This window comes from Plodia interpunctella, chromosome Z (assembly GCF_027563975.2).
Source record: "Plodia interpunctella isolate USDA-ARS_2022_Savannah chromosome Z, ilPloInte3.2, whole genome shotgun sequence".
Lineage (NCBI taxonomy): Eukaryota > Metazoa > Arthropoda > Insecta > Lepidoptera > Pyralidae > Plodia > Plodia interpunctella.
Window position 1 is genome coordinate 9,617,157 of NC_071324.2, and position 14,553 is coordinate 9,631,709.

Consider the following 14,553-nt stretch of genomic DNA (forward strand, 5'->3'; position numbering starts at 1 on the left):
TTTTACTCTACAACTTTACTGATTTGTATGATGAGTATTATAGAAAGCACGTAGGATTTGTTAGGATCATGGAAAGTGAAAATCAGTCTTACTCCAATGAGGAACATGTATTATATTGAGTATAGATTATAAATTCACGGATGATATTTCAGACTTGATCCCTTCCGTATGGAAATAGCAAAATTTGTGTAAGGCAACCACACTTGACAATGCAATGTGAAAATTATTTATTCATAGTCAGTTGTGCTATCGCGGGCGGGCGAGTGTGACGCGTTTTGCTGTCCGAGTCATTATTATGTGGCGAGAACGAAGTTCTGGGCGGTCGAGCGCCGGCTCCGAAGTGGGGATGATCGACCACCCTGCCTCCTCTCTGCGGATGTCGGACATACCCAACGTAGCTTCACTGAATGTAACCAATTCTCCCCAGTTCCATCTGGGACCAAAGATCTACAACGTCAACCAGACGATTCACCAGAGCGAGGTCATCAAAGGTAAAACCTGAACATATTTTATTTTTGTTTTGTTTACACGGGCCAGCACCGTTTCCCGTCTCTGTTTAAATAGACAACCACGATTGCAGTAACATTTGCGAGTGCGAATACAATGACTATTATTTACTACATATAATACTATCTAATAAATGCATGCAATGTTTATCTGTTTGCAACATTCATCTACTTACATATTGGTGGTTCATAGTATAATCAGCTGGTTAGAAGAAATATATAGTAACTAGGTTATCTGAAATATCAATATACTTTCCTATAATACAATATATATATATATATATATATATATATATACTCAGCTGATTACAATTCTAATCTATATAAATTTATCAAACGATTGTATGTAATTGTATATCTGGTCCTTCGGGATTGTATGTATTTTTTTGTTTAGAGTAAATTATTGTTTTCTCCGCCCTAAGCGATTTGATGGATACTTTTGCATTTACTCAGGTAGTATCGTTTGACGGAGTCGGTGACGGATCGTGGGGTCCAATCTTGTATGTATTTATAAACAAACCACGCGTCGATTTATGCCAGAATCTGGTTTTGTTAAAATCTGCATTATCCTTTGACTTCACAGAACGTCTCGATTGACTTCTGTGGTTAACTTATTAGGTAGTGTCCCATACATGGCACGTAGTTTGGTGCTTGCTCGATCTGTGCGAATTGTCCCTTTTTTATTAACCCCCGACGCAAAAAGAGGGGTGTTATAAGTTTAACCGTTAAGTGTGTCTGTCTGTCCGCACCGCAGCGCATCAATGGGTGTGTATTTATATAATATATGTAACAAATGTTGGTGTCATTAGTAGGTACCTAATTTACCAATTTCACATAAAAAGCATTTAACATAACATGATCTCCTAGCTTGTTCCATTTGTGAGAGCATATAAACTACATTATACTTATACGTTAACGAGAGTGAAATGTTTACCTATACAACACAAAATTTATTTTCACTTTGGTTCCTATAGTTGTACAATCATGCACATCGACTTATCCAAATTCTTTGCCACGTCATCACCTAATACCGCGGTGGCATAATCCAACGCGTGATTAATTGCGGTCGACTGGACATATGAATAGGATTTACAATAATGCTTATTCGAATTTGATATTTTTTAACCTATCCCACTGCTGGGTGAAGTTCAACTATTATCTGTTAATATTCTTCGCATATCATCACGCTAACGCTTCCTTGGTCTGCTAAGTTTCCTCGTTCCGTGTCCAATCTGTAGCAATCCAATCTGTGTAAGATTATGTCATAGTATCAAAAATTAAAATTATATAAGGTATAATATTCTATAGGAGCTATAAAACAACAATTTCAAAAAGTTTAAATTAAAATTGAAAACATATTTTATATTATCTAAATGTAATAGCGACTCATCGAACACAGATAAACCCTGTAAATGTGTGTATTTGTGGAAATTTGCTGAATAAATGATTAAAAAATAAAAAGTTATTTAAGATATGATTTTATGATTGATAAATGAATATTCATAATAAGTATAAGTAATATGTACAATGTTCATTATATACGTAGGATATTGCTTATTGTTGTTGATGATATATTTGTACGTACTAAGTTGTCATGTACATAATATCTGAATACTTATATTTATAACCACGTTTAGTGCCTCATTCCATATGGACAGTTAAATCGATGCATGCCAAATCTTCGAATGCATAACATCGAGTGAGCTCATCATCGACTATGGGAAAAATGTGATACAAAAACAACAGGAACAGGAATAAAATGTTGCCAAAAAATCACAGCTCGGATAAAATAAAGACTGGTAAATTTGGCTAGTCTTTTCTTTATATGGTGCCGTGGGAAATATAGTATAGTGTACCTGTAGGTATACCACTTAGTGTGAATTCAATTTCGATGTCGCAAACCAATCACGTTGCAATGATGATGTCGTCGCGTCACAATCCCACACTGTAATCGGTTGGCTGCGTTTCATTCAGAAAAGTTTCGACGATAGAGTAAACACACACAGAGTCTGTACGATGTCAATATTCCAATCTTCCAATAAACTATTCAAAATATACTCGTAATGAGATGAAAAAATTGTTCCGATTGAGTTATTTCGTCAAAGAATAATAAATGGCCACTACCATATTCAATGGAATTTTAATTTTTTTTTTTTTTTTTTAAATGTGCCATTGAACCACAGCTCAAATATCATTGTTGGTTTCAGGCCAACTCCTGGGCCTTGAGCTGGTGACGGCACAGTCCAGTCGGCGGCTGCGCTGTAGCGTAGCCGTATTTGTATGCTGGGCGTTCTTGGTGGCTGGCGTTTTAGCTTTCATTGTCTTCTATTTCGCGCTACATAAGGAGCAAACCCGACTAGATTTAGGTAAACTAGTTTCCCTTTATTTAAATATTATAAGACCTTAGTTTGCAATAAGCGAATATAAATTTATTTTCCCAATTGTAATTTTAAACAAAATCCGCAACTATACAAAAAATTTAAACAATCACTTTAGATTGGGTACTGCATAATATAAAATAATTATTATCAAGTTTACATTATTTTAATAGTAGTTACGAAAATGAGGTATACAAAGTGGTTTCCTTTAGGTTTGAATGAAGAGTGGTACCTCCGGCGCGGTGACTGGCAAGCCATGCCTCCTTATGCCGTAGAGTTCCTCCAGGAGCCTGTAAAGAACGTCATCATCGGCCACAGCGTCACCAAGTCCTGCACCGACAAGTACTCCTGCATACAAACCGTGCTCAGCATACAGCAAGACCACCTCAGGCGAGACTATGCCGACATAGGCCCCAACTACCTCATCAGCGAAAATGGTCTACTGTTTGAAGGCCGAGGCGCTAACGTAAAAGCAGCCATGGTCAAGTTGTGGAACTCAAAAAGCATTACAATTATGTTCCTTGGAAATTACGTTCACGATACAGCCCAACAAATCCAATTCGATCATGTAAATATTCTCCTTGATAAACTCGTGAAGAAAAAAGTTTTGTATCCGGATTACGATGTTTACGGACTTTGCCAACTTTCCACCTACGTAATAAGTCCTGGCCCTGGAGTCATGAAACAAATGAGTCGCTTTTCACATTGGAACCCAATTGACGCTACAAAATGTTTATCCGAATGAATTTCCATCGCAATTTATATGGTAGATTTTAGATACGTTAGCCTAAACATTACTGGAAGCACGGTTCCAGATTCATTTTAACAGTTTCTAGTTTTTGTAATAGGAAGTCCGTGGAACTACACCAGCTGTGGTAAGGAAGTCTATGCGTGAATAGATAGAATAGCTAGGTAGTCTAGGTTTTTCAATACGTCAAAAATAAACACTTTAATCGGGTCAATTCAAATAGATAGAGCCTTGTTATATTAAAAATTTGTAAGAGCTGTGGATATTTTCTTGCAAATTATTTCAGTTTAGGTATTGGTTTAGTGGCTATGATTAGATTCGTGCTTGTTGATTGTTGCTCCGAGTTACCGATTGATTATCCTTACTGCTAGGTAAGTAGGTACATGTACGTCGTTTTATTACTTATTTATTACTTACTAGCGGCCCGTCCCGGCTTCGCTCGGGTAAAAACATAATAAATTATATCCCTAAACCTTCCTCAGGAATACCTACCTATTGGTGAAAACCGCATGAAAATTTTTGAATTCATCGCGGACAGACAGACGCCGTAGAGGACTTTGTTTTTAATGTATGTAGATAATTATTTACATACGCATATGCCTAGTATGGCCTATTCATTTTTGTGTGAGAACTTATATTATAAGAATTATGCAATAATTCATTTGACAACAAACTTATAAAATTCTGTAAATATTTTGTTTCGAGTCCTATAATAGTACCACTCCCTATCCCCTGTGTATGTCGTACGAGGCGACTAAAGTTTAATGGAAGGGCTAGACTAAAACTTAGGCGACACAGCATTTCTAATGAGGACTAACGTCAAGTTCATTCAGGCCTAAAGACAGGGTCAAAAATGTTTAAATGTTTATATTTTACTTGGCTATGTTCATGATTATTAATGTGAATTTATCCGTACCTGATTTATATTTATATAGTCATTAGATTGTTTGTATTGACAGGTATACGTACAAACTAAATTAAAAATAATAAACAGCCGATTCCGATTTGTTGGCATCCTCTGATCCTCTCATTTGAAAAGAGCTGACGGTTTCCAAACGGCCAAACATACATTTTCCAAACATAACTAATAACACTTTCGATTAAAGTCTCTTTCAAATAATCTATCAAAATCGGTACACGTTAAACAACTTCCATCTGTCGTATGGGACTAAAAATAATCGTTATTGTAACAAAATATATATATTTTTGCTTTTACATTAAAGATAACCAGATTTTACCTTTAACAGTACCTCACTCTCATCCAATTTTGCCGCCAATGCATTGTTGTGTTCCGGTTTGAAGGATGAGAGAGGCCAGTCTTATTACAGGATACTGTGGCAAAAAATCCTAGGCCACAAATAGATTATTTTTATTGGTTTTCTAGGTTTATATTTATTGAAGTAAATGTAATTTAAGTGCTCCACACAATGCATCAAGCAAACGTAATGTTTATGTTATGTTTATGTTATGAGATAAACAGCGTTTCAATATTTGATAAGAACATGCGTTGGACACTTGTTGTAATTTATATTTTAATCAAATGATTAGGTAATAATTAATTAAAGAGTAATAATGTCATACATGTATTATATTATGTCTAATGGATATTAATGTAAGTATAACATACATGCAACGGTGGTGGTCCAGGTCGCTTAGACGCCAACCAAAGGTCCAAGTTCGAATTCTACTCGTGCCACATGGTTTGTTTGCCAATGTGACTCACTTTTTTCATTTTCATAGGCCACCATTGACTTACGGTGAATTAAATCATTGTGGGGAAACCTGCACACAGGTTGGCTATTTAGTTCAATAGTGCGTTTTCGAGTACTTTTCATAAGACAATCGGAAGTATCCCTAAAAGTCATGTCATTTGTATTTAGGCTTCTTGAATAAGTCTGACACCTATGTTAGCAACCAACAAACTTAATAAGAAGAATTTAAGCACATAAAAATAAAGGTATAGATTAAAAATTATTTAAGTATATAAGGTTTAAAACAACTACAAACTTAACTTTGTAATAGTTCAAAATAAGATACTGATTACACTGTAAATATATTTTTTTATTGAACGTCAAAATTGTAAATCATAGGTAGTTGATGAATCTATCTATAATGCCGCCATTATTATGGGAACAATGTTTCGGATACTTAACTAGCGGACAGTCCCTGCTTCGCTCGTAAATTCATGATAAATTATACCTTCCTCTTAAATCGCTTTATCTATTTTAGAACCCGCATTACAATGCATTGCGTAGTAGTAATAATACCTAGGGACAGACAGACAGCGGGAAAGGGAAGTAACTATGTATTCTATGTAGTGTTTTAATAATAAGTAGTAATATAATTATATAACAGTAACGAATGTTATTAATTCGTTTTACTCATGAAAGACTGAATAAATGTTTATCTATGTATTGAAATTATTGTATTTTTATTTACTGTTATAAAACTTCTATTAATCTACAGCTAGGAACAGTATCTTGATTACAAAATATCTTATTTGCACACTGAAGTAATATTTGGTTTTACACTATCGGGCTTTAGCAATAAATTGCAATGTTTTCATACTAGTTACAGGGTTATACTAAGGACACAGCTATTCTTTGTCAGCAACATATCAAGAATATACCCAAATTCATTGCTAATTATTCGATACTAGCTTTTTGCCGCGGCTTTGCTTACGTATTTTTCCAGGAGGAAAGGTACCCATGTCCTTCTCTGTACTTCAAAGTATATGTATGCAAAATATCAAGAAGATTGGTTGAGTACTCTATCTACTCTGTGAAGAGGTAACAAATAAACTTACTTTCGCTTTTAAATATTAGTCAGGATTAATAAAAATAAATAATGTAGTCGACTTTAATTACAGCAAATTAGAGAGTAGCTGGATGAGGTAGAGGTTCGCCCACCTGGGCCACAGTAGCAGATATGCCATTTTCACAATAGTCAGTCATTGGACGGGTGATCAACAATGTATCTCGAGCTCCTCAGTGCTTTTACATAATCTATTTCTAAAAAATAATTATTTATTCTGGTATTCCATGCTCTAGCAGAATGCTTAAAACCATAAACTGCCTTTTTTAATTCAAGAACACAACTACTAGGACAATTTAGATTTGGAGCATGCAATACAATTATATGCCATATTTTTTATTTTGATACGAGTACTTTATTCTAATGGGTGGTTCAAATGTTATGGGTGATAAAAATAAATAATATTTTTATTGCGTAAAAATCATTTTACATGCCGCTGTTAGAAACATAATTTAAGAAATACGTAATATAAGGTAGGCATTGGACTACTCGTGGCTGAGATGATGATTATGAATTAAATTCCATAACTTTTTGACAACAAGCGTTATTTTCAGATTTGCCGATGCCATCTTACCTCTGCACGCTCCTGAAGAGCACGACGAGAACAGAAAGAATATCGTGCGCAGCCGCGGTGGCTGCCCTCATAATTTTCATCACCTTAGTCACGTACTTCTCAATCCACAGAAACAAGAATTTAGATTCCGATGACGACGGTAAGTGACGGAAATAATATACGAGTACTTGAGTACCTCTGACGTTAGGTAGAAATGCATGTCAAAAACAAATGAATCACATTTCAAATAAGAATTCTGTACCGTCAATAAATTCTACAGGCTTCGAGGACACAGACATACACCCAAGCCCGTTAAAATACATTCTAATAGTGTTTGCTTTCCTTCTTTTGTGTGTTTCTTTTCCTTAATGTGGAGAAGTCACATATATATTAATATTATTGTAATGTTCTTATGTCTATTGGAGAAGTAGTAGGGTGGAGACTAGACATTGGCAACATTTTGTCGCGAAAATAATTGTAGTAATTTAAATGAAAATCCTTGATTGAAATCAGTAGGGGACCATGTTGATCCCCTGATATACCTACCTATTACTTTACCATTCTACTTCCCACTCCAAGCTGCCAAGTGGCGTTAATTTCTCAATTTCTATTATGATAATAGTAATTTACATTTTAAATGACTAAAGGCATTTGTACATAAGACTATACAGATTAATGTAATTTAGATGTCGATGGCCTCATAACTGGTGTTTTGCGTATTTACGCTAAAAACCACTTGTGAGGCTACTTAGAATATCCTCTTCATTACACTTATGGAAGGTTGGATAAACCCCCTAAAATGTAATTCACCATGGATCACACCATAGATAAAAAGTATGCAAAAACTACCTACATAGAAATCCAAATAGGTAGTTATTTGGGTACTCGGACAAAATAAGAATGTAAAAAATTTCATCCTCGAATTTCACAACATCACATTTCCATTACGATATCGATACTATTGTGGATGTTTCTAGATTAAAATAAGTAGGTAAGCACCTACTTGTTTATTACTCACAATAATTGAATCTTTATATGATATATATATATATATATCATATTGTTATCTGAATGATAAAATCAGTTTGCCGAATGTGTGCTAATATATTTTCCTTGAGTACATGTATACTAGCTTTTGCCCGCGGCTTCGCAGTTCTCAGTTATTCTTTTGTCGCGTAGGTACCTATTCTAAGACTGGTAAAATTTATTTATTACTATAATTCAAATTCGTATTTTTTATCATCTTTAGTTCAATTCCCCGTTTCCTGCTACTATTTCCGCTACGTGTCTCGTTATGTAACTTGTCCTGCCTCGTTTCTTGCAAATTGCCCCATGTCATTTCCCGCAACTTGCCCCAACCCATTTCCCGCTATGGGTACACATCTCCCGCTTCCCATAACGCATGCCGAACATTTCATAGACCTCTCTTCAAAAATTCAAAACAAATTTCAATCAAAAATTTCATGTGACTCAGACGATGCTTCATACAAACTCGCAACTCCTATTTATTTCAAACCAAGGATGTAATTTTCAAAATCGTATTATCGTGCATTATTTTTTACCAATTACATATTTAAATTACAAATTTCATTCACTTCAAAAATGACGAAGGAATGAATTTCGTGATGAGTGTGTTTTTCGCTTTTATATACAGGGTTACTGGTATCAAACGCAAACCCACCTAAAGACTATTTGAGTACATCAAAACAAGCAACTTTTATTCTAGGACTGTTCGTGATTCATCGATTTTTTTTTGTGTTTGTTGAGCGTTGTGTAGCGGAATCGAGCAGAGTTAACGTTTTATAGAAACGACATTTGTGACAATTTTTGGAAAACGCCTTTGGAAGCTTATGCGTTAGATACCAGTAACCTATTTTTGTTGTGATTAGACGAAAATGTACATGGTATCTGACAATTTCCAATATTGGGTTCTATTCATAACCAAAGAAATATAAAGTTATATACATAAACTGGATCAACGGGATTTAGAACAATCAGATGCTTCTATGTAATTTAAAAAAATAAGTTAAAAATTTAAATAGCCCGCGCCCCCTAAATTGCAAGCTATACAGACGGCTGAACTTACATTTTCTAAGCATACCTATCTAACTAAGAGTACTCTCGATTAAATCCATCATACTAGCAGCCGAATCTTCACAACTTATTTTTTCATCAAAGCCCAGAACGAAACCGGGACCACGACGCGGAGATGAGAAGAGAAGTAACAGATGTTTCTTTTTGTTATGATTACAGCCACCCACGAATGGAACATAACTCGGGAGATGTGGTTGGCGCGGCCCTACAACTATACCTACTTTACTTACGGGTACGAGCCGCTCAAGCTGGTCATAGTGCAGCACACGGTGGGTGGGGATTGCTATACCTTCACAAACTGCGCCGCTGAGTTGAGGACCCTGCAGAACTACTTCATTGACTATAAGGGATATGACATACCGTGAGTTGCTTTACTTCCTTCTAGAAGAATCAACTTCTTTTCACCTTGTAATAAGAGAAATTTGCCATTACCATTAGCAGCGTGTTTTTTTTTTTCGAGAAAATGCCAATTCGCATTGCCTTGCCCCAGGGTCAGCACGGTGGGTAATGTGGGCCTAGTATGATAAAGAAACGAAAAGCGAACGAAAATCGTAAGTACCTCAGTTTTGTGGTCCTATAAATCCAACACACACGATGCTCTCTCCCCAATGATTGTGGTAGCGTCTTACTAGTTAAAACTATTGAAATTGTAATGTTTTTTCTTGTCGATCTAATAAATGATAAAATAAAATGTAGTTGTCAATAAACTAAATAGTAATAATGTGGTGCCTTATTTCCAGATATAATTTTCTAGTCGGCAACGACGGTCGAATATACGAAGGCCGAGGATGGAGCGTGGAAGGAGCCCACACCTTCGGTTTCAACAAATGTACGATTGGCCTCGGATTTATTGGTAAACGAACTCTTATCTGTTTTATTTGCCCAACGGGTAGGGCACAGATAAACCCATAACACGTCTGGTGTTCGCGCGACATTACAATTATTACATTTTGTTATTAATCAATAAGCGTCGTATTCCATTAAATCATGAAGAAAACATTTTAATGTTGTTTAAATCCGGAACAAAAGAAATGTCGCGAAAAGCACAACACGCATTCATGTTACAGATCGTGGAAGTATTTGTCTTTTATTTGAAGTAAGAGGTGTTCCTGTAGTAATTTAACATAATACATTCATCTAACAAATGTGGTCGGATAATGAACAAGACGTAAAACCGGCGAGCCGTGTGTAATTAACTGAGATTTCAATACAAACGCTTTCAAAGGCCTCGGTGACTAAATATTGCGCGGCCACCAAATATTTGTATAAGCGAAGTCGTCTGAGCTCAGCAAACCTCACGTTATTGCGACCAAAACATCTATATATGTCAATATATGTAGATGAACAAGCTACCTCTAGCTGGTAAAAAGTACGTAGAGAACAAGTTCTTTACGTGCTTTTATCAATCAATGGTCTAATATCTATCCAATGGGCTCGAATTAGTTGTGGCATAAAATATATATTAGACAACATAATATGTAATAAATCTAGGTATTTGTTTAAAAAATAACTACTCCGTAAAATGCTATCAATTAATAAATGATTGCCGACAGATTATATTGACTGTCATACTTATTTTTTATCAACCGGTATCAGGAGTTGCGCACGCGTTCTTATTTATTTAGGGCTATGTCGTGCGGGCCAATGGATTATAAAATGGTGCTAACGGAGAGACTGATACGTCGATCGATCTGATGGTCAAAACAACCACAGCAGTGCTCTCACTTGTCCGGTTTTTATTGCCAGTAATTTAATCAAAATCTCTTGGATAAATATTATTTACTTATCAATATACATTTTCATATTCATTTTGGAAGAAGAAAGGGAAAGTCTTTGTCCTGCCCGGCAGTGAGACACGACAGGCTAGTTAAAAAAAAAACAAAGACGTACAATATACCGTACGCTACGTTTATCAAACAAGATAAATGATTGTAATGTGCTTTGTACTAATAACTACGTAGTTAGTACAAAGCACATTACAATCACTTATCTTGTTTGATAAATGGTGCCTTATTGAACTGTTTAGTTCAATAAGGCAACTTTTTAAATTTCTTAATTCTTAATAATAAAATTTATTCTTAATAAATTATTTTTAATTTCATCTCAGTGGGCACAGTGGGCAATTCTAATAAGGACCATGCGCCCGCCCCTATTAGCGCTACAATTCATATTAATACTACAATTTAGCGACATGTGGTTCCGCCCCAGAATAAAACCACTCCATATCCTTCCGTGGATGTCATATGAGGAGACCAAGGACACATACCCTTGAAACTGATAGGTAACATTAGTATTCTAAGGAAGGTTGATGATTGCGTCAGGCAGCCGGCTGGTGGTAATAATGAGAACCCAGGCTTCAAAAATTTTAAGGTTCATATTTTACGCTCAAAATTAGCGGGGAACTTGAGGAGATGAAAGAGGGAGAATGTTGCGAAAATGAAAATAATTACATTTTGTTAAATTCAGTTATTAGAGCTGAACAGGGATTGGCAGTCTTCATTCTCATACAAATCATATTTCATACTAATATTATGATGAAAAAAAATATTTGTATTCTTCTTTTTTTGTTTGTAAAAAGTAAACTCAAAAAGTACTGGGCCGATTTTAATGAAATTTGGCACATAAATAGACGAAACCTTCTGGAGTAACATTAGTCTGCTTTTTTATTCAGGTTTCATGAGCCATCAATATTTATGGTCCCTATCCCTGCCATACAAAAAGGCTTTCGTGTAATATTTTTCTCATAATTTATATACTTTAATCGCATGATAACATTCTGAAAATATTCGAGATTATTCATTATTATGGAGTGAAGCCGTCCATATCAGTATCTTATCTTGTTCGTTCAGCGTGTCAACGCAGCGCAAATATATCATTAAGATATAATTTATTCAACATTGTAGAGAAGAGACCGCACTGGCTTATCCTATTCACTTAAAACCTGCATATAATCTTCTTTTTCACCATTTCCCGCTTATTAGGGTCGGTCAGTTTGTAAGGTCTCTCCATTTCGATTTGCTTTTTCGATCAATACCTTTTTCTTATTCAATTTATCCTTAATACACTCCAACCAAATTTTTTATCTTCTTCTTTTGACGACCTCGGTGGCGCAGTGGTAAAGTTCTTGCCACTGGACCGAGAGGTCCCGGGTTCGATCCCCGGTCGGGTCATAATGGAAAATGATCTTTTTCTGATTGGCCCGGGTCTTGGATGTTTATCTATATATGTATTTGTTATAAAATATGGTATCGTTGAGTTAGTATACCATAACACAAGTCTCGAACTTACTTTGGGGCTGGCTCAATCTGTGTGATTTGTCCTCATATATTTATTTATTCTTTTCCTAGAAACCACGACAATCGGTTTAGTGACATATATTTTTCTCAGTATATACTATTCTAACCTAGATTAAATTTCACTGGTGCTATTTCATACTTCCTCTTACAAATTCGTCAAACTTATTATTACTCCGGGGCGGGAACTACAGGCCGCCTTGAAGATACAGTAGGTAGGTACGTCTTCATCTAAAATATAACTACATACTCGTATATAACTTCAGTGGTGCTACTTTCATACTTTCTGTTACATATAATCATCAAACTTGCTTATTATTGTTTCTCGACGGCGGAAACTAAACTGCAATGATCGGTCGTAATGATCTCGTCTTTAAGGGGTATACTAGACAGAGCTAAAAGTCACTTGCCACGTTTAGGTGACATTTTATTTTTATTAAAAAAAATGTTTTATCTTTTCAGGCGATTACAGACAAAATGCTGGCACTCAGCATTCGAAGGTAACCGAAGCTCAGCTCAACCGGACCCTGATGTTGTTACAAGAGTCAGTAAGACTAGGCTTCCTTCATAAAGACTATTTCATCGTGGCTGCCATGGACTTACAAAGCACAGAGAGTCCGGGTGATAACCTGTACAAGGCGTTATTACAATGGGAACACTATGACCATAAGAATAGATTTTACAAGAAAAATTGTGATGAAATCGAAGAAATATTCGCACAACGATGAACATATGTCTCGTACTGTCGCTGAGTTTGTTACTGTTCATATTTGTGAATTTTATCTTATGTAGTACACATTGGACAAGCATTAATACAATGCAAGTGGGTATGAAGTAGAATCTACATAATAAATATGTGGTTTTATCTTAAGCATAGTAAAAACTCATATTTGCGTTTGAGGAATACAGCGTACAGGAACAGTGTCATGTATTTTCGATCGCATTGATCATTTCCCGGTGCAGTTACATTTTTGTTATATTAACTTTGTGAGCTGCACGATCTCGTTTTAGGGTCGACCGACAGATCATGTGCTTTTTGGATTCAATTTCAATAATGTAAAAACATAAGCAACTTAAGATCAAAAGCAAAATCCTGGTAGGCACACACACGTGTAAGACTTACTTACTGTGTAGGTTCTCAGAGCATTTCGACCGCTGCGGCCGCGCTGTCATTACGATCCGTCAATTTTCTTGAGGAAGAAGGAATCATTTTGAAAATTAATCATTCATAAAATTTACATTACCAAATTACAGGGTACAACTAATTATTTTCTTTGTTAAAACTTGAAAATAACCGCAGCTGTGGAACCATGGAATTAGTAGGTACTCCGCACGGAGTAGGTACCTACTAATTCCAACGCTCTGACCACACTTTTTTGCCTCTTTATTCTGACAAATGGAATATGGATACCTATCGTAATTCGTCGACTTACTGCGCTCCTCTTTCTCTGTTAAATTTGTGTATGTTTTTACTTTATGCAATAAAGTTTCACGAACAGATAATGCATTTATAGAATAGATACAGCGTTCTATAAAATTATAGGTATATTATAATTGCATATAGATTAGGTGAATTTATAGATTAGAAAGATTAGAAATTTCATACCTTAATTCCGTACGTACCTAACGTTACGGAATTAAGGTATGAAATTTCTTCTAATGAAGGAATACATATTTCTTTCTTTCTGATGTCAGACACTTTCACTTTCGTGCAATAAACGTTAGCATATTTTATTTAATATTCTTTTAAAAAAGACAATTCTTCATTGTGATAAAGGCATCGCGTCGCCTTGATCACAATGAAGAAAATGGGCGGGTTGTAGATTGTTATGGCACTATACAGTACATACACAGTAATAAATATATGTTATTTTCATATCGTGTCGCATCGTTTTGTCCCAATGAGGACGCAGGTTCTCCTCAGAGAGACGCAGGGTTTTTTGTCTTTATTATCTCTGGAAATATGCAACTATAATTTGAAGTAGGTGTTGGTATATAGGTTGATTTTCTAAAGTAAGTACCTTCGCTTGTTTTCAACCAATTTACTTAACTTATTGTTATTAGGAATATATTGAATTTTACATTGAAGATAATTTGTAAGTTAACTTTTAAAGTATAACTTTTAAAACTTTGTAATGTTCCGCCATAAAACTTATATGTACATAAT

General features: G+C 35.3%; 1 protein-coding gene across 3 annotated transcripts; it reads left to right on the forward strand.

Moving 5' to 3' along the window:
- The first annotated feature begins 151 nt into the window (after positions 1 to 151).
- LOC128683072 (peptidoglycan recognition protein-like) lies at positions 152 to 14,543 on the forward strand. Of its 3 annotated transcripts, XM_053768290.1 has the most exons (6): positions 227 to 491; positions 2,714 to 2,872; positions 7,001 to 7,159; positions 9,253 to 9,454; positions 9,834 to 9,946; positions 12,849 to 14,543. In XM_053768290.1, the coding sequence occupies exons 1-6, from the start codon at positions 296 to 298 to the stop codon at positions 13,112 to 13,114; spliced, it is 1,095 nt and encodes a 364-aa protein (XP_053624265.1). In that variant the 5' UTR covers positions 227 to 295; the 3' UTR covers positions 13,115 to 14,543. The 3 variants fall into 3 exon arrangements, with proteins under 3 accessions (XP_053624267.1, XP_053624265.1, XP_053624266.1); XM_053768291.1 differs by lacking the exon at positions 2,714 to 2,872 and having other exon boundaries at positions 228 to 491; XM_053768292.1 differs by lacking the exons at positions 7,001 to 7,159; positions 9,253 to 9,454; positions 9,834 to 9,946; positions 12,849 to 14,543 and adding an exon at positions 3,097 to 6,052 and having other exon boundaries at positions 152 to 491.
- The last annotated feature ends 10 nt before the right edge of the window (positions 14,544 to 14,553 follow it).